The sequence below is a fragment of the Colossoma macropomum genome, unplaced genomic scaffold (assembly GCF_904425465.1).
Source record: "Colossoma macropomum unplaced genomic scaffold, Colossoma_macropomum, whole genome shotgun sequence".
Lineage (NCBI taxonomy): Eukaryota > Metazoa > Chordata > Actinopteri > Characiformes > Serrasalmidae > Colossoma > Colossoma macropomum.
This window is the reverse complement of record NW_023494790.1, coordinates 2,134,985-2,160,363: the sequence shown is the minus strand read 5'-3', so window position 1 is coordinate 2,160,363 and position 25,379 is coordinate 2,134,985. Positions and strand designations below refer to the sequence as shown.

General features: G+C 39.9%; 1 protein-coding gene across 1 annotated transcript in view; it reads left to right on the top strand.

Annotated features, from left to right (window-relative positions):
• The window catches only part of LOC118809003 (calcium-activated potassium channel subunit alpha-1-like), a 189,437-nt gene that overhangs the window by 152,578 nt on the left and 11,480 nt on the right, over positions 1-25,379 (top strand). Inside the window, 8 exon segments of the mRNA XM_036571914.1 lie at positions 512-688; positions 2,586-2,618; positions 9,054-9,147; positions 13,611-13,734; positions 15,337-15,561; positions 17,411-17,603; positions 19,080-19,193; positions 22,162-22,245. Coding sequence (XP_036427807.1) covers positions 512-688; positions 2,586-2,618; positions 9,054-9,147; positions 13,611-13,734; positions 15,337-15,561; positions 17,411-17,603; positions 19,080-19,193; positions 22,162-22,245 — 1,044 coding nt within the window.

Here is a 25,379-nt window from a genome sequence, read left to right as displayed (position 1 = left end):
ATATGCGTGAAGCATAAAGGCTCTGAAAGCCCTGAGTTTGTTAAATGCGTCTGTATGAATGACAGAATGTCAGAGATCCTGTGACATTTGCTCTTGGCTGCTGAACACATCTTCCCATGTTCCATGTGTATTTTTTTGGGACTCCTCTGTTCATGTATGAGTAGTAAAGAAAACTCGCATAAACAGACAATTTCCAGCAAAGTCTGTGTAAAGCCTATGTAAAGGTGTACCTCAGGGCTCCATACTCAGTCTGTCTAGATTGCCCTGCTTAATTTCATAGTATTTTTCCCGACTGTTAGTCCACCATTTGTATATTTATTGTAAATAAATCTCAGAAAAAAAAAAACAGAATTGTGTCAATCACCAGAAAAAACTCTTCATCTCTCTAAAGGTGTACCTCAGGGCTCAGTACTCGGCCCTTTTAGATTGTCCTGCTTTGCTGTTTTCAGATGGAACAAGGTCCCTCCAGTTAACTTGCTCCTCTCTCCCCCTCTCCCCCTCCCAACTCCAGCTAAGAAGGCCGGCAGGCGCCGAATGCGTCTGGCATGTTGCTTAGATTGCGGACAGGCTGAACGAGGCTGCTTGTGCATGTCCCACAGTGATCGTAGTAACAGGGAGACTCCACCACCTCGTGCCTTTCCTCTCTCTCCCACCTCTCTTAGTGATAAAACGGCCACTTTACGCTCCTGTAAGTCCTTCCGCACCTCCCTCGCCCGCCGCACCTGTGCCCAGTGCTCATGTGTTAGTGCTTAGTGTGGCTAATTGGTGGTATACCTGCTTGTTGCATCTGCTTTTGCGATATAGTTGATGTTGACGCTGTAGCTGTGAGGTGCTTCTGCATGTTTTAAAGGAATTGTTTGGTGAACAATTAAATTTACATGATTTTCCACCTCAGATGAGACATGTTTGGTGTCAAAGTGTTGCTCAAAGTCAACAGTCACCCAAACCACTTACATAGATACATCCCAAAAATTCTCTCAAACCACATCCAGGTCCAATTGAGGTTGTAAAGACAAGTCACTGAGTGAGACGCAGCAAAACACCTTTGGAGCGACACTGAAACCAAATACATGCTTGACGAAATGAAGGGCTTTAAATATTCTTCATCTTCTAGACGATGTTTGTTCATATTTTCAGGTAAAGTGGGTCAATGTTTAAAAAAAAAAGCTGCGTCATGAAGTTTGAGTTTTGTTACATCACGTCGTCTTCTGTGAGTTTATTGGCTGGTTGTAAAGCAAAAATCTGATTACTGTCTGACTCATGTAGACCTGGAGTTTCCCCATTATCCGATTACTCAAAATGCGTTGGTCGGATTACTGACAAAATCTGATTTTCTGCAGTTATCGGATGCCATTTTATCATATTCTTTTTTTTTCTAAATGAGTCTGTGTAGCCTATTGACATGATTTGAAGCAAATGCATAAAAAAAATTTGGCATGTTTTTGTGGAAAAGGTTTGGGTGACTATTGACTTCAAGTGTTTAGTACAGTTAGCAACATTAGCCTCGTAGCTCCAGTGCTAAAACTAAAGAAGCAAAACTTGGATGACAAATTTGTGACAGTCTGGAGAGGCCATGAGGTAGTTATAATTTTCTGGATTGTTATCTTAAGATAATGAGTTAATTATCTTGTTATCTTAAGATAACAAAGTTATTATCTTGAAATAACGAGTTAATTACCTTGTTATCTCGAGATAACAATAGTTGCTATCATGAGATAATCAGTTATCTTGATATCTCGAGATAACAGTTATCTTGAAATAACAAGTTAATTATCTTATCTTGAGACAAAAGTTGTTATCTTGAGATAACAAGTTAATTATCTTGTTATCTTGAGATAAGAAAGTTGTTACCTTGAAATAACAAGTTAATTATCTTGTTATTTCAAGGTATCTCGAGGTAACAAAGTTGGTGTCTAGAGATAATGAGTTTATTGTCTTGTGATCTCAAGATAACAACTTTGTTATCTTGAGGTCACAAGATAATTAACTCATTATCTCGAGATAACAATCCAGAAAATTAACGCAACAGCTCATGGCCTCTCCAGACTTCCATACAAACACCTCAGCTGAACGACTGCATTTATTGGAGGGTAGAAAACCATGTAGGTTAGATTTTACGCCGATCAGCTCCAATAAACTCGTCTTCTGATGTTGAAAATCATTACAGTCTTGCCATTTCGCCTGTGGCAGGTCTCACTGATTGACCCTGACTTTGTTTGCTTTGGTCTTAGAAGTTTAGTAACTTACTTTTCACAGTTACAATTACAGTCCAGAGTGATTCTTCAGTTTCTTAAGCAAAGAGCAGAACGCTAGCTAGTGTACTAATAAGGTTCCATCCTTGTGCTCTTCTTTTCATGTGTTTCTTTGCATCTCATTTCGATTAACAGCTGCTGCCTGTGTTCTCACTGCATCGTCCGTAACCACAGGTCTCCTTTATGAACGAGCCTTCTTTATTGGGTCTCCTCTGGGCCGTAATCCGACTGCCTCCATCACCTGCTTTATCTGCCCGTATTAATCACTTGTTCATCAGTTCATTGCAACATGTACCGCCCCTTAACTTCATGTTGTCTTTGCATTTTTCCCAGCTAAAAGTAACTATAACGGATATATCAAATCAAGTAAGTTTTCCTTTTTTCCTCCATTTGTTTCTTAACCTACAGTTGTGCTTTGTTTCCATCATTTTCCTTCTGCTCCAGCTTCCTTCATGTGGAAGCTTGGCTTATTTGTGTTATTCATTATTCCCTGCTGTCTCACTACTGTCCTCTTCACTGAAGAAGCTTTCAGATCATCGCTGTTTGGAACAAAAACCTTGTATCATATTTACAGGAGGAAAAAATTACAGTAATAATAACACAAATAAAGTAACACTTTATTTAAAGGCTGCCTGCATAGGGACCCTTATGACACATGCATAACACCACTGTCCAAAGAAAAACAAGTATCTCCAAAATAGTAACTTGACAGGAGGAGGCAAAAACACTCTTAGCTTTAAATGTAAGTTAAGGTAAAGAGGTTTTATTCCAAGTGATTTTAGAGCATTTCTATTGGTCCATTCATCAAGAAAACTTCACACAACGTAAAGGACGGCTGTTGTGTTGAAATGATGTAGAAAAATAAAAATCGACAAAAATGGAGATGCATGGTTTCCTTTGGACAGCGACGATAAGCAGTTTAAAAAGCCAAAACTTCAGTATCCATGAACAGTTAATGTCCACATTTGCAAGACGACGTCAGATGTTTATGAAGGAAATGACACTGTGTTGACCTGAGGGCCCTCAAACCAAAGTGAAGGGCATTTATTTTGGGTTCTGTTAAAGTTCTAGCAGTTCTATTAAATGTGTCCTCAAACTAAAGTGAGACAGTTTCAGATCAAAATCTTTAATAGAACTAACTAACTAGTTTTTCAGTTTTTGACATAATTTGAAAGTATCCATGCTCCTTTACATTGTTTGTAGATTTCATGATGAATGGACCAACAGAAATGACCCAGAATGACTTCGAAAAAAGTCTGGTTCCATTGACTTACATTAAAAGTAAAGTATGTTTTTTTCTTTTGACAACAGCGATATGTTGTTTTTTCATGGGCCTCTGACTTACATGTTCAATTACATGGGAACGGTGCCTTATAACAGTGTTATAAAACGTCCATCACTTTAGTTTAAGGACCCTTATGTCAGTATAATGTCATTTGCTTCATAAAACATCCTGTGTCATCTTGCAAATATGCAAGTATTCCATTTTAAATGTGTCTAAATACATCAATGCTTATGTGTGTTGTGAAATTCATATGTAGGCAGCCCTCAGATAACGCAGTGTTACGCTCTTAAAATGATGGTTCTTCACAGGTTCTTTAGCAAAGAAAATAGTTCTATATACAACCATGAACACCCAGAGGACCCTTTGCATGATTAAGGGGTGAACTATTGTAAAAGGGGTCTTCAGAATGATGAGGAATGTACTGTAGATGGTTCTATATGGCACCAAAAAGGTTCTGCTGTTGTTATGATTTCAAGCTTGTACCAATAAAAGAAGCCTTTTTGGTGGTACCTAGAGCCATTTTCAAAAAGGTGCTGTATAGAACCTTCTACATGAGGTGAAGAACCCTTTAATCATGCAAAAGGGTTCTTTAAGTGTTCATGGTTCTATATAGAACCATGTTCTTTACTAAAGAACCTTTGAAGAACCATCTTTTTTAAGTGCATACCAAATATTCTTAATTGTTAATATTCTTCATTTTTATTATTTTTTTATTCATTATAAAATTTTCACTCAGTGTAAGGGCAGCTTTTAAAATTCTGTAAAAATTAATAAAAATGGTAAAAATAAAGACGTAGGGTTTTGTCCAGACATTGATGGTATGAATATAAATAAACCTGGCACTGTAAATATAGTCACTAGGTTTATTATTTGAATGTGACTCTGATGTTTCCTAATCAAAAGAGTACAAATTTAGGAGATGTCTTAAGTCACAGTGTAGAAGTTTGTATAATAAATTTCAGCATCATTTTTGTGAAGTTTATTCTCTGCATGTTTTGTTTCTTTTTTCCCATTGACAATTTCTTGGATACGGACATTATTAGTATTACAACACAGCAGTTTAGGGAAGGATGCTGGAAACCTGGTGGGATTAGATGTAAAGCACATGTGTCAGGCTCCAGTCCTCACAGGCCGAAACACTGCAGACTTCAGCACAATGCCTCGTTAAACACACCAGATTTAGCTCATCAGCTAATTAGCAAGACCATGAACTGAATTCTGAGTGTTAGATGAGGGTAAACGCTGATCTCCGCAGCACTTTGGCCTGGAAGGTCCCCAGTTTGGCATGCCTGATTTAAAGGAAGCCTCTATTTTACATTAAAGGGCCCTCATCATGCAAAACTTCCTCATTTTTTAGAAATCAAAAATGTGGATGCAGAGTTTAAACATTGTTAAAGTTTGAAGACATACTGTTCACTCTCAAGCCCATATGGTCCACACAAGCAAATTAAACTGCAAAAACAGCCTGTTTTGAATTCAGTGCTTTTGTGGTATCATAAAAAAACAAGTAATTTACATATATTCACCTCTGCAGCCTACAGCAGTTTAGCCCCGCCCACTCACACTGAAGTTATAAGGAGTGTTTTAGCCAGGACTGCTTTCTGAATCAGGCACAGTATAGGGCAGCCAATCAGAACAGAGCTCATTTACATATATCAGTCTTAAAGGCACAGTAACAAAAACTGATTTGATTCTAAGGGATAAGGAGAGTTTGGAAAATGGTCATGTAGAAATGAACTATGACTGATTTTAGTACATGAACCCATACAGATGCTATAAGCGGATCTCAGGGGAAGAAATAAAATACCAGAAAATGTAGGATGTGGGCCCTTTAAAAAGGCTTTGATTGACTGTTTGCTTTATTCTGACAAGTTCCACTGTTGGACAAAGTTTCAGTTCAGTCCACCTGGTAGCATTTTAGTAGTACAAGTGACATTGTTGGCCACTTTATCAGAAACCCCATCTCCTGTAGCTCCTCCTTGCTTGTGTACAGATAGAGACAGAAGCTTAGTTGTTAACACACAGTTTGTGTTGGCCAGGCTCTAGTTCCTCATCAGTGGTCAGTTTCTGACTACAGAGCTGCTCTTGTCTGGATATTTTTGGATGGACAGTCCACTCTCAACCTAGCAGTGACAGTGATGTGTTTAAAACACTAGCACCACCGCTGATACACTCATACCAGCAATACACACACTAACGTGTCAGTGTCAGGGCTGAGCTGAGAATGGACCACCACCCACATAATATCTGGACAACAGCGGTCCTGTGGTCAGAAACTGACCACTGATGAATGGGGTAGAGGGGCCTATAAACTATGCAGCAACAGATGGACTACAGTCTGTAACTGAACACCTACATAGTAGAGCTTTGAGAGAGGTGTTTCTAATAAAGTGGCCAGTTAGTGGAAATAGAAGGTAGGTGTTTCTAATAAAGTGGCCAGTTAGTGGAAATAGAAGGTAGGTGTTTCTAATAAAGTGGCCAGTGAGTGAAAGTAGAAGGTAGGTGTTTCTAATAAAGTGACCAGTTAGTGGAAGGACAAGGTAGGTGTTTCTAATAAAGTGGCCAGTGAGTGGAAGCAGAAGGTAGGTGTTTCTAATAAAGTGGCCAGTGAGTGAAAGTACAAGGTAGGTGTTTCTAATAAAGTGGTCAGTTAGGGACAGTAGAAGGGAGGTGTTTCTAATAAAGTGAAGCAGAAGTTTCCCACTCCTGATCCTGAATGCTGGTTCCATTCTCTGGCAGTAAAGGATGAGATGAATCTGACCTGCCAGCTCCAGTCACAGAGCTGTAAACCCACCCTGTGCAGAGTTCACACAGTGAGGGCGCCCCCTGCTGGCCTGGAGCTGTGCTTGTCCGTGCCGTTGGTGAATAACCGTAAGGGCTGCCTGAGACTCAGTCTGCCCGGCTCCACAGAGCTGGCCCACGGCATGCTGGGTATTCCAGGCCCAGGCACTAATGCCAGTCGGCTACAGCGTGTGAACAGTCTGCCTGTTAAGCACAGAAATCACTGCAAACATGCCGACTCCTGCAGCCAGACGCTCTGTAAGACTCTGCATGGCTGTGAGTGAGTCTGTTCAGGCCTTTCACTAACAAGAGTGTCTTACACACGTGGAGTTTCCTCTAACAGCAAAAAAACAGTGCTTTGAGTTTACACTGTTTAAAAATGTCCCACATCCAAAATATATCACATCAATACAGTTATTATCTTTCATTTGAACTTTTAGCAATAACTGTATTGATGTAATTTAATATATTATATAATATAAAAATGTGGAACAAATGTGCACATTTCAGTAAAATGCACCAGTGTTCAAATGTTTGGAATTACTTGTCATAATTAATGTTATTTTATTCAATAATAACGTATACAGTATAGATAGAAATACTATAAGGTAGGCATAAGCTAGTTCAGGATGTTTTCATAGATCATGTTTCATGTTTAAGGTTGTTTATTTATATAAACAGCCACATATATGTATATATGTGTCGCTAATGTCGGCCCAAAACCTTGTATCTCCAAAATAGTAACTTTACAGGAGAAGGAAAAAACCTACTTTACTTTTAATGTAAGTCAATGGAACCAGTAATTTTGGGCCGTTTCTTTTGGTCCATTCATCTTGAAACTTACACACAATATAAAGGACAGTACGCATTTTCAAATTTTGTCAAAAACAGAAAAATGAAAAAAATGAGGTTTTGGTCTGACAGCAGTGATATATGTATATACATATATATTTCAAATATGAAGAATTTTGGATGTTTTACTGTAACTTCATTCTCAGAGCTTTACAGTTTTAATTCAATCTAAGTAGTGATGTAATTATACAATCATTTATCATGCATTCATATTATTAAAAACTGTGATCCCAAACTTTTCAATTGTGAGATTATGAACTTCTGAACAGTAATGTCCAATTAAAGCACCGTTTTCTGAGTGTAGTGTGAGTGTCGGTCTGGTTACAGTAACATACATGGAATTTTCTCCTACTGACCAGCTTCAGAATGAAGAATGACCAAAGCACCAAACACTTTCATAATGTTTTCTTACAGTTATTTTTATTTTTTTGTTGTTCTTTTTACAAAGAATCTTAGTTTTAATCCTGTGAGGCCCATCACTGTGCTGGCTAATTTGAGCACCTCATGGTTTGATTTTTTGTATTTTTGCACACTCTTAAAAATAAAGGTCCTTTAAAGGGTGTTGCTATTTAAACTCCTCTCCTGCAGCTCCTCCTTTCACAGTTAGAGATGGTAGCTCATCTGTAGATGCACCATTTGTGTTAATCATCCTCTAGTCCTTCATTAGTGGTCAGTTTCTGACCACATAGCCGCTCTTGTCTGGTTTTTTTTGGGTGTAAAAATTTCATCGTTCTTTGGAGTGATGTGACTGAAGAACCATCTTATTTTCCTAAAGAACCATTCAGTAGGTGCTTCAGTTAAAACCACTCAAATATATATTTGATTATTTCCATTCCAAAACTAGACCACTATATAGACCACTTTAAAGAAATTTGTCGAAACAAAACCTCGTATCTCCAAAATGGTAACTTTACAGGAGAAGGAAAAAACATGCTTTACTTTTAATGTAAGTCAATGGAACCAGACTTTTTTCCAAGCCATTTTGTGCCATTTATTTTGGTCCATTTATCATGAAATTTGCACACAATGTAAAGGACAGTATGCATTTTCAAATTATGTCAGAAACTGAAAAAGACAAAAATTTTGATGCGAGGTTTTGTTTTAACAGCAGAGATATATTTGATTATTGTAGACACACACATGCATATAACATAGGTGTAGGTTGTACACTGATCAGTGATGGGCCTTCCAGCGTTAATAGAATTTTAGTTGAGTTAATTGAGTGAAACTTGTTGCCTAACCATAGAAATTATCATAGGCAAAAGTTTGTGTCCCCCTGGTCAAATTCCATGTTGTAAATAAGTGTAAATAAGTAACACATCCTCTATAGTGAACACACTTCTGCACATTTTAATGCACAATTACTTTTTATTTACTGAATTTAACATATTGGAGAAAAAAATTAAGCACAAAATGTGTAAAAGTTACGGCACATTTTATGTAACATTTTTTCAGCAAATAACCGGTAATTGTGTATTAAAAGGTATTATAATATGCAGAAGTGTGTTCACTGTAGAGGGTGTGTTAACTTATTTCCACATAAACAATCAACATGTGATTCGACCAGGGGTGCTCAAACTTATGCATAACTGTATAAAGGACATCAGTGCTGATAGCTGATTGCGTTTGAGGTGTTTGGGTGTTCGGTGGTGTTAGTGTGTGGACTGGTGTGGTTAACCCCAGTTTGATTAACGTTTAGTGGACTACTGGTCAGGATCTGTCAGGTTTAACACATTTATTCATTCCATGTGTGTATCCCTCTCTTTACTGTCTCTCTCCTCTGTCTGTCTGTTCTGCTGCTGTGTTTGAGTGTTTTCTGCTGTGTTGTAATTAGCAGGTGATTCTAGTTGTTTTAGCCCAGATTAACGTGAGTGTTGTTGCAGTTGAAGAGGTGCACCAGTCCACTCTGTCCCCGAAGAAAAAACAACGCAATGGAGGAATGAGGACTTCACCCAACTGCTCCCCAAAAACAATGAGGTAAGAACACTGACCGTGTGTGTGCGTGTGTGTGTATTCATCTCCCTGTGGGGACCAAACCCTCCTAGTTTGATTAAAATATGAATATTTAATCTGCTGTCCATATATGCTCTCCATATATATATAGTACTAATACTACAGAATAGTAAAAGCGAGGGCGTGTGTTAACATCCAAGTAACATATATATATATATATATATTGCAGTTTTACTTTAGTAAATTCTTCAATTCCAAGCATAACACAGAATATCCTACTAGTGTTTTACCTAGCTGCTAATGTGGTTAGCCTTGTCTTATATAAGAAAATAAGTTTAAGTGAAACTTCAATCTAAGGTTACAATTATCAAATATTAACATTTTTAAATATTAAGTACTACTAAGTACTGTTAAGTACTATCTTGAATATTGTATAAAGATAAGATCTAAATTGTCACCTTAATTTAGAGCTCTAAAACAGAAATTAATAAGACATACTTATTATACATAACATACTTATACTTAATTTGAACTTATCACATTTCAAATATACAATGACTGGCCACTTCATTAAGTACATCTAACAGAATACCTAAAATTGGGTAAAAGTCCTGAAAACCTGTATTATTTATGAAAACAAAGATCAGATTAAAATACTGTCAGCCAATACTCAAAACTTCTGTCGAAGCATTCACTTCGGGGTTTTCATACATTATTTTTATGCAGCAAATCGTCCAGCAGTGTGATGATGCAATATATAAGCTTAAAACCTCAGGATTTGATTCCTACAAACCATTTTATGATCAGTTTTTTACAGCAGTAACGATCATATGATTTGCGACATCAGCACTGAATGAGCAGACGTTAGCAAAACTGTGTGTCCTCACCTTCAAAGCCTCACCGCCTCCACAGAGACACCATCATCCACAGCATGAGGTCTGATAACACGGCAAGAGTCCGAGATCAGTTTAGAGATCTGTGAGTCAGAAGGAAATAAACTCCTCCATTCTAGACTCTGTTACTCTGAGTCAGTAATTCAGACAGTTATTCTGATGGTAAGGAAAAAAACTTAAGGGTGTTTACTTTCAGATGAGACCATGATCATAACTGTAGCCCAGGGGTCGCAACCCAAACGTTGAGAAGAGCCACTTTGTCCTTTAAACAAAAATCAAACCACCTTGGGAGCCACAATATTTTATGTTCATTTTGCCATCTTGGCTGTATGTCTCAGTATGTGCTAAAGTACTAGTACAGACTAAAATTATAATGTAAATGAAAATGCAGACTCATTTGCTCTGCTTTAAGGTTTAGCTCAAATGTAGCTGCTTTTCTCGCATCTCCAGCAGGAAACTTTTCCTCAAAATTAGAACAGTTTCTTGTAAAATGCCTCTCAATGTTAGATTTTTTACGAGGCTGAAGTCGCTTCTCATTCTTCAGCTTCTTGTTTGAATTTTCCCGTTCCACCTTAAATGGTAGCTGAGTCACCAGAATGTAACTGCAGGGGAAATTGGAATGAAAAGCTGGCAAACAAAAAGCTGACTTTTTAGTTTTTGACTGTTTCTTCGTTGCTATGGTGACCAGCAGTCTGCGCTGATCTTCAGGGTTAAAGGGTGAATTAGCAGTTCTACATTAACTCCAGAGTTTAAGACCATTTATTGTTAAACTGTGTTGAACGATCAGCAGAGCTTTATTTTACTGTAAAGGAGGATTATTTTATTTTTACCTACAAATCTGATTCAGCTGTGGAGCCACAACAGGGCAGTAAAAGAGCCGCGTGTTGCTGACCCCCGGTGTAGCCCCAAGTATCTTTGAACAGCACTCCTTTTACTTTGGGTATGTTGTTTCAAAAATGGGGTGACAGTTTACAGGTTAAAGTACTCGAATCAGATCAGGGGGCATAAAATTGGATTGGCACATCCATAGTGTGAGTATATGTGAGAGAGAACTGATAGACTCTCTGCTGTGTAGCAGAAAGCTGCTCTAAAGGCCTAATGATGGAGTGATAGGAGTAATGGAGGATGAGCGTGAAGTTCATGCCCCGTTATGATGATGAATGAAATGAATGATGAACTGGAGGGAAATGCTCAGATATTCAGAGTCACCAGCTTCAGTGTTGCTGGCTTGTAAACGAAAAAGATCTGCAGTAATGCTGCTGGAATTCCTTCAGGATTCCTGCACTCTTAAAAAAAAGATGGTTCTTCAAGGGTTCTTTAGTAAAGACAGTGCTTCTATATAGAACCATGAACACTCAAAGAAACCATTTGCATGCTTAAATGGTTCTGTGCCTGGTGAAATGGTTCCTCAGATTGATGAAGAAAGTGCTGTATATGGTTCTGTATAACATCAAAATACCTTTTGTTATGATGTCAAGCTTGTAAGCAGACATCAAGCAGATACCTATAAAAGTAACTTTGATGTAATTAAAGAGGCACTAAATGATTCTGGAGAATGGGTGATGATATTTGAACTCAACAGCAAAACAAATATGTCCCTCCCTTCAGTGCTCCTTCAGAAGTTCCACCCCCCAAATTCACGGACACCTTTTAGATGTTTGTGGCCATGAGGTCTTTTGCAAATGTTGCATACACAAATACCGTGATATAATGTCAGAGCGAGGAACGACACAACAAGTCATGTAGCCATTAGCTAGGCTGTGAGTCAGCAAACTGTGGCTACAGTTGCTGCTGTGAAGCTAACCAGTTGCTATCACAAAGATTAGCAAACGGGACAAAACAATACTGACCTACTGGTTTTGTGAAGCAGCAAAAATAAGTTAATGTTGCCCACGTGTATAGCAGGTGCAGCCTCCTCATCCCTTTTCAGGTAATTCAACTTCAATTTGAATTTCAAATGAAGCTTAAGTCAGCTTCTTCTTCACCACCTTCTTGTTTGAATTTTCCCGTTCCACCTTAAATGGTGCGCACACAATGCTGTGTGGGCGGTCGCTGTCTAGGGAGGGCAAAACAAAAATGTGGGGAGGGTCGATGTGTTCACAGGGCGGGACTAACATGCACGTACAGAGCGGGTGTGACTTAATTCTCTGAGCATTATGCCATTATTCCACCAAGTCTTTTTTTTGTTTTTTTTTTGTTGCTATATTAATGTTTAAAATGTTGTATATAGAACCTTTACTTAAAATGTATTTGGTGTATAATACAACCCCAAAAGCAATAGCTGGATTACCACTCCACTGGTTCCACTGTATCTACATAACAACTGCACAGGAACCTTTCCTTTTTCTTCAAAGTGTAAGCTTTACATAGATATTTTGAAATATTTGTGCTATAACATGGTAACCTGACCAATTCACACAAATTAATACGGTAATACTTTACTGTAGGATGCTGTTCATAAGGCTACATGACACCTACACAAGCTTGTCATGACACCTGACATAACCCTACATAAATGTTTATAAATACTTATTCCAATTGGCATCATTCGCTATAAAGGTGGCGTTTGCCAATTTTCATCAAAGTTAGCTAAAGTAGCCTTTATGACAGATGACGCCTGTTGGAATAAGCATTCATAAACAGTTATGTAGGGTTATGTCAGTTGCCATTGCAAGCTTATGTAGGTGTCATGTAGTCTTATGAACAGCACCGTGCAGTAAAGTGTTACTATACCAGTTTCACAGTAACTACACAAAGACAGATCTAAGGGTAACTTGACACCTGGTATTGCTGTGTAAATAGGATTGTGATTGGTTTTAATCACTGCCAGATAGCTAGAAATGTTAAAAACAGTTGAAGCCAGTGAATTTTACACTTAGCCCATCAATCAGATGTTCTCTAAAAACCTTAATTACAAGAAACATTAGTTGATCTGCCCTAACAGTGTGGCCTCTCACATAAATATGTAATTATTGTAATTTGAAACTCTACATTTAGATGTTGTTGTGACGTGAAGTTTAAGCTACGTTCTACAGTTCTACTCATTACAGTTTCTGTTACTTAAAAAATTTTAACTTATCAAATTTTATGAAATATACACTGATCGGCTACTTCATTGAGTACACCTGCCTTATATCTACACTCATTGTCCTTTTTATCAGCTCCACTTACTATATAGGTGCACTTTGTAGTTCTACAGTTACAGACTGTAGTCCATCTGTTTCTCTGATACTTTGTTAGCCCCCTTTTACCCTGTTCTTCAGTGGTCAGGACCCCCATGGACCCTCACAGAGCAGGTACTATTTGGGTGGTGGATCATTCTCAGCACTGCAGTAGCACTGACGTGGTGGTGGTGTGTTAGTGTGTGTTGCGCTGGTACGAGTGGATCAGACACAGCAGTGCTGCTGGAGTTTTTAAATACTGTGTCCACTCACTGTCCACTCTATTAGACACTCCTACCTTGTCAGTCCACCTTGTAGATGTAAAGTCAGAGACGATAGCTCATCTGCTGCTGCACAGTTTGTGTGTGTGGAGTTTTTATGCCGAGCTGGGAAAGTTTTTTTTTTTCTGAAGCTTTTTTTTTAATCTTTGCAGGCACGACCCCCTCTTGATCCCCAGCCATGATCAGATGGAAACGATGGATGAGAATGTGAAGAAGTACGACTCCACAGGAATGTTCCACTGGTGTCCCTCTAAAGACATCGAGAAGGTCATACTGGTGAGTCCAGACAAAAGAGAGGTGGTCAAACTGGTACTCTAGGTCAACCTGTAGAAACCTGTTATTACAGTCAGTTTGCTGCACTATTTAAATGCAGTTATACAATGATGTAAACAATTGCATAAGCAACTGTGGACCACTGAGCGAGGACGAGAGCTTTCAGTCACGCTTCACTGTCTATTTCAGTCATTTCATGAACTTTTCACAGTTTTGACATACAGTCATGAACGTATCATCATATAGCTGTTTAATGGAGAAACCATCACCTTCTGGGTTTCTTTTCAGATCAGCACTGCAACGATGCTGCTAATGTCCTAGAGTGCCCTGATTTCCTGCTTTATGTCAGAACATTTGTTTTCCCACACTGGGTTTAATATTATTGATGGCAAATCCACCAATAACAGACATTTGAAATGTTCAAGTGTCACATTATTATATATTGCACTTCTACTTACTTTAGTAGATTCTTCAATTAAAAACATAATTTAGAATATCCTGCTAGCGTGCTTAGCCTAGTCTTGTTTAAGAAAATAAGTTTAAGCAAAAAGGTTACAATTATCAAATATTTAAATTTTTGAATATTGTATAAGGTTAAGATCTAAATTAATTAGAACAATTTAGAGCTCTAAAACAGAAACTGATAACATTATTCATTTCTGGGGGAAAAAGCATCAATAATGGTTATACACAATTAGAATATTCGTAATTTGAACTTATACACTGACCTTATATCTACACTCATTGTCCTTTTTATCAGCTCCACTGACCATATAGTTTCACTTTGTAGTTCTACAGTTACAGACTGTAGTCCATCACGACCATACTTAGTGACCCTCTTCTTCAATGGTCAGGACCCCCACAGGGCCCCCACAGAGCAGGTACTATTTGGGTGGTGGATCATTCTCAGCACTGCAGTAACACTGACGTGGTGGTGGTGTGTTAGTGTGTGTTGTGCTGGTCTTAGTGGATCAGACACAGCAGTGCTGCTGGAGTTTTTAAACACTGTGTCCACTCACTGTCCACTCTATTAGACACTCCTACCTTGTCAGTCCACCTTGTAGATGTAAAGTCAGAGACGATAGCTCATCTGCTGCTGCACAGTTTGTGTTGGTCATCCTCTAGTCCTTCATCAGTGGTCACAGGACGCTGCCCACAGGACGCTGTTGGCTGGATATTTTTGGTTCTCAGTCCAGCAGTGACACTGAGGTGTTTAAAAACTCCAGCAGCACTGCTGTGTCTGATCCACTCAGACCAGCGCAACACATACTAACACACCACCACCACGTCAGTGTTACTGCAGTGCTGAGAATGATCCACCACCCAAATAGTAGCTGCTCTGTGAGGGTCCATGGGGGTCCTGACCACTGAAGAACAGGGTAAAAGGGGGCTAACAAAGTATCAGAGAAACAGATGGACTACAGTCTGTAACTGTAGAACTACAAAGTGAGACTATATGGTCAGTGGAGCTGATAAAATGGACAGTGAGTGTAGAAAGTGGACCTAATAAGTGGCTGTATGTTCTTGTATATTCCCTGCTCTAATTGAAATTTCGCACTTATACTAACTGAGGTGCTTAATTTTTGTGTTTTCTTTTTTTCTCAGACTCGTAGTGAAGCAGCGATGACCGTGCTGAGTGGTCATGTGGTGGTGTGTATATTTGGGGACGTGAAGTCGGCCGTTGTTGGTCTGAGGAACCTGGTGATGCCTCTGAGGGCCAGCAACTTCCACTACCACGAGCTGAAGCCCATCGTATTCGTGGGCTCTTTGGAGTATCTGAAGAGGGAGTGGGAGACGCTCCACAACTTCCCCAAAGTCTCCATACTGCCTGTGAGTCTGCACTGGACAAGCTGCACGTCATAACTGTAATCAGATTTGAGGGTTATGAAGAGGCTAATGTGAGACTGTTCCCATTGTAAGCACCATTTCAATGCACTGCTTTAACTACTTAAGTCAGCTAGCTAACAGGCTACAAGATAGCAAACAGCCTAAACAACTCCATCATTAATATCACAGGCTTGAATTAAAGTACTTATGATATGATTCACTGTAAAAGATCAGTATAAAACACTAAAGAATGTCCCTTGAATGACTTACATGCTTCAAATGTTCGTGTTTCAGTCAGAAGTTGCGTCAAACCCAGGCTGAATCCCAAACAGCTCTGTATTCCCTAAATAGTGTTCTAGCTATGGAAGTTTAGAAATTCTAGCCTCTACAGACAAACAGTGGCTCATTTATCGAGTGTGGATGAGTCTGAGACCCAAATGACTGTTTCTTAGCTGTATTTTGCTCTGTTGGGCTGCAGGATCCAGTATTTAAACTTCTACGTAGTGCACTATGTAGGGAGCGGGGAGCCATTTGAGATTCAGCCCCAGTGTGAGAAGAGGGGTGCCGCTGGTTTGGTGCTAAATAAGACTCGGTTGGTAATTTGGTGACCAAAAAGTGCTTATAAAGCACAGTTCTCTGAAGGAACTACATACAGAATACTTGTTTATGTAGATAATTATTAATAATAAATCATTTTCTGAAAAGTTGTGTATTTTATCACAGTTTATGTTAGCCACTGTTTTATACGATAGCACCGTCGTATTGTTTTTCCCTTAAACAAACCTGATTAGGCTTTAATATGTAAAGTCATTGAAAACTGATAAAGACTACATACAAGCAGTGTACTGTAAATCACTCAGTGATGTAATAAAGCAATAAGCCACTTCAGGCCATGCGTTACAGTGATTTTATCACAGGGAAGGGAGAAACCCCATCCCCGTGATAAAATCGTAGTAACGCATGTGTTTACATGCACTTAATAATCCTGCAGAATAAAACTGCAGAAAATCTGATTTTGTCAGTAATCTGATCAACGTGTTTATATGCGCTTGAGTAATCAGATAATGGGGAACCTCTGGGTCTACATGAGTCAAGCAGTAATCAGATTTCTGCTTTACAACCTGCCAATAAACTCACAGAATAAGGCATGACATAAACGTAATGTAAAACTTAAACTTCATGCCGCAGCTTTTTTTTTTAAATTGAGCCAATTTACCTGAAAAAATTAACATACATCGTCAAGAAGATGAAGAATATTTAAATCCTTCATTTTGTCGAGAATGTATTTGGTTTCGTCGTCGCTCCAAAAGTGTCTCGCGGTGACGCTGCTCGCTTATTTTCTGGTACAGCAGTCTGTTCCACACATGCACAGACTAAGAAATATGAAAGAAATCAGAGTATTAACGGGCGACGGGCAGCTACAGATGTTGACAGTCGTCTAGCTTGCTAGCTTTTGGTTATGCAGAGTTAGCTTTAGCTCACTAAGTTTCTCTGACTCTGAAACTCTTACTTGTGGGTGGGGCCTGAGACATCTGCCCTATGATTGGTCAGGGGAATGCTTACGGAAGCGTTACCCAAGATTAGGACTGCCCAGTTTACACAGAGAGGGGAGAAATATGGTGAAATATATCGGTCATTTATCATTCATTGGAACACCATTCAAAGGGTCAACTCAGTACATGTTTACTGTTCACCTGCAAGAACAGGACTAACCTGATTAGAAAGAAAACACAGATGCAGCGTCCCTGGGTCTCTAATGTTCAGTAACTGCAGTATTTAAGCCCCTCGCCCCCATCAGTGTTTGACTGATGTTTGTATTTTTGTTTATTTGTTTGTTTGCATGTTTATGAAGGGCAGTCCTCTGAGCAGAGCAGATCTGAGGGCCGTCAACATCAACCTGTGTGACATGTGTGTGATCCTGTCGGCCAATCAGAACAACATAGACGACGCGTCTCTGCAGGATAAAGAGTGCATACTGGCCTCCCTCAACATCAAATCCATGCTTTTTGACGACAGCATAGGCCTCCTTCAGGCCAACTCACAGGGTACGGAGTTCGGAATTCACTGTTCAAAACTTTGGAATCAGTGTTTTCAATAATATAATATAGATTTAGTTGCAGGTGCTTTACTGTGGAAAGACAGCTCTGCATTTATTTCATTTCCAGTCAAAATGAACATTAAGTACACATTATTAATTTTTCAGTGTCAGGAAAAAAGCAGAAAACTCACTATTAAGATAAAATCACACAGAAACCTCAACAAATAAATCTAATCTCAGCTGTTCAGTGTTCAGTGAGTCACTCTTTACCTTTATTCCAGCTTCCATTCTGTTCAGGAGACTCACTTTCAGTTCCTCAGAGAATCTGCAGACACACCTCCAAAGTTCAGTCTTAGAAGCTGGTTGATCATTTTCTGAAGTGATCAAACACAGTCAGTGGTGTTGAGGTCTGGACTCTGGGGTGGTCAGTCCATTGTTCAGCTTCTTTGTTTGGTGTGTCCGTCTCCTTTTCTCAGTGAGGTTCTTCTTGATCAGCTACACATCCTTTCAGACCCACAGCGCTGAGTCGTCTTCTCACAGTGGAAGGATGGACAGAAACACCTGTGGATGTTTTCAGATCTGAAGCAGCTTGATTTTCTCCTCTCTCTCAGAGATGAAAGCTTTAAGTGCTGTTTATCTGATGGGGGCAGTTTTGGGGTCTGCCAGGTCTTCCAGGTGGTTGTTAGGGGTCACATTTTCTTTGTAGCTTTTAATCATTTTATATTGAATGTTACCTCCAGTTATTACCTGGAAACTCTATAACTTGTACTTAATGGCTGTTTTGACTTGAAATAAAATAAATGAAGCAGATCTTTTTTGCACGGTACTGTAAAAAATGATTATAATATGCTTGTCCAGTACAGTTTCACAGGTTTCAAATAATTAGGCAAGTAGGAAGTTGTACACTCTTAAAAAAGATGGTTCTTCAATGGTTCTTTAGCAAAGACAGTGGTTCTATATAGAAATATGAACACTCAGATAACCATTTGCATGCTTTGCATGGTGAAATGGTTCTTCAGATTGATGGAGAATGTGTTGTATAGGGTTTTGAAAATGAACCATATCACTGTTGTTGGAAAAAACCTTGTATCTCCAAAATGGTAATTTTACAGGAGAAGGAAAAAATCTACTTTACTTTTAATGTAAGTCTATGGAACCAGACTTTTTTCTAAGTCCTTTTAGGTCATTTCTTTTAGTCCATTCATCATGAAATTTACAAACAGTGTAAAGGACAACAGGTATTTGCAAATTATGTCAAAAACTGAAACATCAAAAATCGAGATACAAGGTTTTGTTCTGACAGCAGCGATACATTCTATTGTCACAATGTCAAGCTTGTATATAATAGCAGAACCCTTTTTGGTGCTATATAGGACCATTTTCAAAAGGTTCTATATAGAACCACGTGTAGGTAATTCTAAATATACATGTGTCTGTCTGTGTGTGCTCATGTGTATACGTATCGGTGTCCTTTTATATGCAGGCTTTACTCCTCCTGGAATGGATCGATCGTCTCCTGAGAACAGTCCTGTTCATGGCCTGGTCCGGCAGACCTCCGTCACGACAGGAGCAAACATCCCTATCATCACAGAGCTCGGTACACACATGTTAAATGTACTAAAATGCAGCTGTGCTTCACCTAACCCAGCCCTAACTTCTTCTTTTGGCTTCTTTTATTTCATGTAAAAGCTGCGTTTTTTTGTCCCCACAAACACTGAATGTTTATGTTTCCATCAAACTAGAAGAACTTAGTCCCCACAAAGAGATAAAAACATAGCTTAAACAGGATGGTCCACCAAGGTAAATGGTTTTGTATGCAAACATACGCAGATCAGGCATAACATTATGACCACCTCCTTGTTTCTGTGCTCATTGTCCATTTTATCAGCTCCACTTACTATATAGGTGCACTTTGTAGTTCTACAGTTACAGACTGTAGTCCATCTGTTTCTCTGGTACTTTGTTAGCCCCCTTTAACCCTGTTCTTCAGTGGTCAGGACCCCCATGGACCCTCACAGAGCAGGTACTATTTGGGTGGTGGATCATTCTGAGCACTGCAGTAACACTGACGTGGTGGTGGTGTGTTAGTGTGTGTTGTGCTGGTCTGAGTGGATCAGACACAGCAGTGCTGCTGGAGTTTTTAAACACTGTGTCCACTCACTGTCCACTCTATTAGACACTCCTACCTTGTCAGTCCACCTTGTAGATGTAAAGTCAGAGACGATAGCTCATCTGCTGCTGCACAGTTTATGTTGGTCATCCTCTAGTCCTTCATCAGTGGTCACAGGACACTGCCCACAGGACGCTGTTGGCTGGATATTTTTGGTTGGTGGACTATTCTCAGTCCAGCAGTGACACTGAGGTGTTTAAAAACTCCAGCACTGATCCACTCGCACCAGCGCAACACACACTAACACACCACCACCACGTCAGTGTTACTGCAGTGCTGAGAATGACCCACCACCCAAATAGTACCTGCTCTGCGAGGGTCCATGGGGGTCCTGACCACTGAAGAACAGGGTAAAAGGGGGCTAACAAAGTATCAGAGAAACAGATGGACTACAGTCTGTAACTGTAGAACTACAAAGTGCACCTATATAGTAAGTGGAGCTGATAAAATGGACAAGAGCATAGAAACAATGTTATGCCTGATTGGTGTATGTCTACGCACACATGCACTTCAGTGGCGTTGCCAGAATTTCATTTCATGGGGGGCCTGGTTCTAGCTTCGGGGGCCCAGCTAAGAGGAATTTTGTTCCCGAGGTATCGCTGTAGTGAGGCTGACAACCACTAACTACCCTGCTTTACTTTAGCTTCCGTAACCAGACATGAAAAAATAACGTTTTAAACACAACACATAATGGATGACCTCATATTTAACCACATAGTAGTATAGTATAACCACTGTGAGTAAAGGCTTATTAACCACAGTGCTACCTGTTACAGCACTAGGAGTAGATGTCTGGGGCGAATGGTTGAAGACTGTGATTTTATGGTCATTTTTGATAGTATTGAACTTTGTTTTTGTTTTCTTTACCACAGTCAGCATTGCTGCTTGCTTAGCTTGCTATAGTTATAATATAACCCACCAAACCTGCTCCTGGAAATCTACCTTGCTGCGTAATTCAGATTCAGCCTAAATTTTACTCTGATCCAGTTCATTAGATAAGCTGATGGTCTGGATCAGATGTGTTCAATCAGGGTTGCAAGTGAACTCTTCAAGAAGGTAGATGTCCAGGAGCAGGGTTAGTGACCACTTCTATAGCCGACATTAGGAACTAGCACAACTCAGCTAAGCTTCCACGATCTACAGAAAGTGTTGAGCAGGGTAGTGCTGTGTTTTTAAATAACAATCTTCTGCAAATTTTAATGCAATTACTTTTTATTTGATTAACTTAAACACTTAAAAAAAATAAAATTGTAATTTTGAAATATGCCAAAAACTGGACACCCAGTTGTAAAGTCTCAGAACTTAATCAACTCACTTGGCCTTAATTTACTTGTTAGGAATGTAATTAGGAATACTTAGCTGATGAATGTTACGAATTCTGACTCTTCAAACTTTGTGGTAACACCCAACAACCATGGGCTCCTCTATGCAGCTTGCCAACAAAATGGGAATGCTATAAAAGGATAGCAGAGCCCTTCCGGCTCGCAGTTTCTGCTGTCCAAAATGTCACTAAGGAATGACAGTAAAGGAGGACTGTGAAAGTCAAAGCAAGATCTGGAAGACCAAGGAAACTCTCAGATAGAACTGCCCAAATGCTGGCCAGAAAGGCAAAGCAAAACCCCCATATGACTGCAAAAGACCTGCAGGAAGGTTTAGCTGACATAAGAATATTGGTGCACAATTCTACTCTGCAGCATTGCTTCCAAGGTGTCTACAGAAGTGTCATCAGAAGGAAAACGTACCTGTAACCTTATAACAAAAGTTAACATCTCAATTACGCAAAACCGTATATAAACAAGCCAGAGACATTTTGGAAACAAGTGATGATGAAGTGAACCAATTAAGTAAAAACAGAACTCATTAAGGGAGCAGCATTTGATGAAAGAAACACCTTGCTAACTGTTAAGCATGGTAGTGGATCTGTTATGCTTTAGAGTTGTGTGGTAGCCAGTGGCACAGAAAACATAGATGGAAAAAAAATATTCCACTAAAAATAAAGGATGCTAAATATACCTTAAAATCCACCACGTGCTACTTCAAGAAACACAAGCTGAGGGTTTTGGACTGTCCCACACCATCCTCTGACTTAAACATCATTGAAAATTATTATTTTTATTTCATGCTACAGTTACTATTTTTTAGGATAATCAAATTTAAAGTCATTGTGCAGAAACATTTTATTTTTTCACTTCAGAAATCATCAAAATATGTAATTTGGCCAGGAATAGACAAGTTTTTACATACAACTGTACAAGCCCATATACACATACACACATATACATTCAAACACAAACACTTACTGGGGTATCTCCTTGCCCCTTTTGCAGAGCTGCAGTGTGTGAGTGTGAGTGTGGGTGTGTGGGTGTACTAAGGTTGGTGCGTTTCTTGTCATTAGCTAAATCAGACAGGCTGCTGAACGCAGTGTGTGTGAGGCAAGACAAGAGCAGCGGGACGAACATCCCTATGATCACTGAGCTGGGTAAGACACCCTTCAAGTCAATAAGCCACTACTCTCGCTCTCTCGCAGACTCTTGCTTGCACTGCAGGATTTTATTTCCACTTCTTTATGAACTCTTGCTCCTTTTCCCTGTTGAAACTCCATATGTTAATGTTTGGTGCAAGGGTGGCCTTAGCAATATTTTATAGTAGGTGCTTTGAAGTAACTGAACTATCTAGAACAGGTGCTAATGTACAAATCATACTCATGTGAACCAGATTTGGGGGGAAAAAAAATCTGTCCTAACTTGTGAAGCAGATTACCCAGTACTGCTCATGATCAACTAATCAGTTTAGTTGATTCTGAACAATTTTCAGGCAAAATCAACAATGCATAAGCTGGTTTACAAGTCTCTTCCTATTCATTATCACTTTAGGAATTTTCATCAGTTTTTCATTATTGTTGTGATAGTTATTATAAAATATAAATTGGTCATTTCAATAATCTTAAAAATTCTGAGGACCATTTATGGCACAGTGATGGGATCAATACCTGGATCAGAAATTGAGACAAGGACAGGGTCAGATATTGAGACAAGGAGGATCAGAGACTATAACAAGGACAAGATCAGAAATTGAAACGGAGAGGATCAGAGATTGAGACAAGCACAGGGTTAGAGATTGAGACAAGAGCAGGATCAGAGACTGAGACAAGGACAGAATCAGAGATTGAAACAAGGAGGATCAGAGACTGAGAGACTGTGACAAGCACAGGATAATAGATTGAGACAAGTACAGGATCAGAGACTGAGACAAGCACAGGATCAGCGATTACAACAGAGAGCATCAGAGGTTGAGACAAGTACAGGGTCAGAGATTGAGACAAGGACAGGGTCAGAGATTGAGACAAGGACAGGGTCAGAGATTGATACAAGTACAGGGTCAGAGATTGAGACAAGGACAGGGTCAGAGATTGAGACAAGGACAGGGTCAGAGATTGATACAAGTGCAGGTTCAGGGATTGAGACAAGGACAGAGTCAGGGGTTGAGACAAGTACAGGGTCAGAGATTGACACAAGTACAGAGTCAGGGATTGAGACATGGAGGATCAGGGACTGAGACAAGCACAGGATCAGAGATTAAAACAGAGAGCATCAGAGGTTGAGACAAGTACAGGGTCAGAGATTGAGACATGGAGGATCAGAGATTGAGACAAGTACAGGGTCAGAGATTGAGACAAGTGCAGGGTCAGAGATTGAGACAAGTGCAGGGTCAGGGATTGAGACAAGGACAGTCAGAGATTGAGACAAGTACAGAGTTAGAGATTGAGACAAGAACAGGATCAGAGACTGAGACAAGCACAGGATCAGAGATTAAAACAGAGAGCATCAAAAATTGAGACAAGGACAGGGTCAGAGATTGAGACAAGTGCAGGTTCAGGGATTGAGACAAGGACAGAGTCAGAGATTAAGACAAGTACAGGGTCAGAGATTGAGACAAGTGCAGGTTCAGAGATCGAGACAAGTGCAGGTTCAGGGATTGAGACAAGGACAGAGTCAGAGATTAAGACAAGTACAGGGTCAGAGATTGAGACAAGTACAGGGTCAGAGATTGAGACAAGTGCAGGTTCAGAGATCGAGACAAGTGCAGGTTCAGGGATTGAAACAAGGAGGATCAGAGACTGAGAGACTGTGACAAGCACAGGATAATAGATTGAGACAAGTACAGGATCAGAGACTGAGACAAGCACAGGATCAGCGATTACAACAGAGAGCATCAGAGGTTGAGACAAGTACAGGGTCAGAGATTGAGACAAGGACAGGGTCAGAGATTGAGACAAGGACAGGGTCAGAGATTGAGACAAGTGCAGGGTCAGAGATTGAGACAAGTGCAGGGTCAGGGATTGAGACAAGGACAGTCAGAGATTGAGACAAGTACAGAGTTAGAGATTGAGACAAGAACAGGATCAGAGACTGAGACAAGCACAGGATCAGAGATTAAAACAGAGAGCATCAAAAATTGAGACAAGGACAGGGTCAGAGATTGAGACAAGTGCAGGTTCAGGGATTGAGACAAGGACAGAGTCAGAGATTAAGACAAGTACAGGGTCAGAGATTGAGACAAGTGCAGGTTCAGAGATCGAGACAAGTGCAGGTTCAGGGATTGAGACAAGGACAGAGTCAGAGATTAAGACAAGTACAGGGTCAGAGATTGAGACAAGTGCAGGTTCAGAGATCGAGACAAGTGCAGGTTCAGGGATTGAAACAAGGAGGATCAGAGACTGAGAGACTGTGACGAGCACAGGATAATAGATTGAGACAAGTACAGGATCAGAGACTGAGACAAGCACAGGATCAGCGATTACAACAGAGAGCATCAGAGGTTGAGACAAGTACAGGGTCAGAGATTGAGACAAGGACAGGGTCAGAGATTGAGACAAGGACAGGGTCAGAGATTGAGACAAGGACAGGGTCAGAGATTGATACAAGTGCAGGTTCAGGGATTGAGACAAGGACAGAGTCAGGGGTTGAGACAAGTACAGGGTCAGAGATTGACACAAGTACAGAGTCAGGGATTGAGACATGGAGGATCAGGGACTGAGACAAGCACAGGATCAGAGATTAAAACAGAGAGCATCAGAGGTTGAGACAAGTACAGGGTCAGAGATTGAGACATGGAGGATCAGAGATTGAGACAAGTACAGGGTCAGAGATTGAGACAAGTGCAGGGTCAGAGATTGAGACAAGTGCAGGGTCAGGGATTGAGACAAGGACAGTCAGAGATTGAGACAAGTACAGAGTTAGAGATTGAGACAAGAACAGGATCAGAGACTGAGACAAGCACAGGATCAGAGATTAAAACAGAGAGCATCAGAGATTGAGACAAGGACAGGGTCAGAGATTGAGACAAGTGCAGGTTCAGGGATTGAGACAAGGACAGAGTCAGGGGTTGAGACAAGTACAGGGTCAGAGATTGACACAAGTACAGAGTCAGAGATCGAGACAAGTGCAGGTTCAGGGATTGAGACAAGGACAGAGTCAGAGATTAAGACAAGTACAGGGTCAGAGATTGAGACAAGTGCAGGTTCAGAGATCGAGACAAGTGCAGGTTCAGGGATTGAGACAAGGACAGAGTCAGAGATTGAGACAAGTACAGGGTCAGAGATTGAGACAAGTG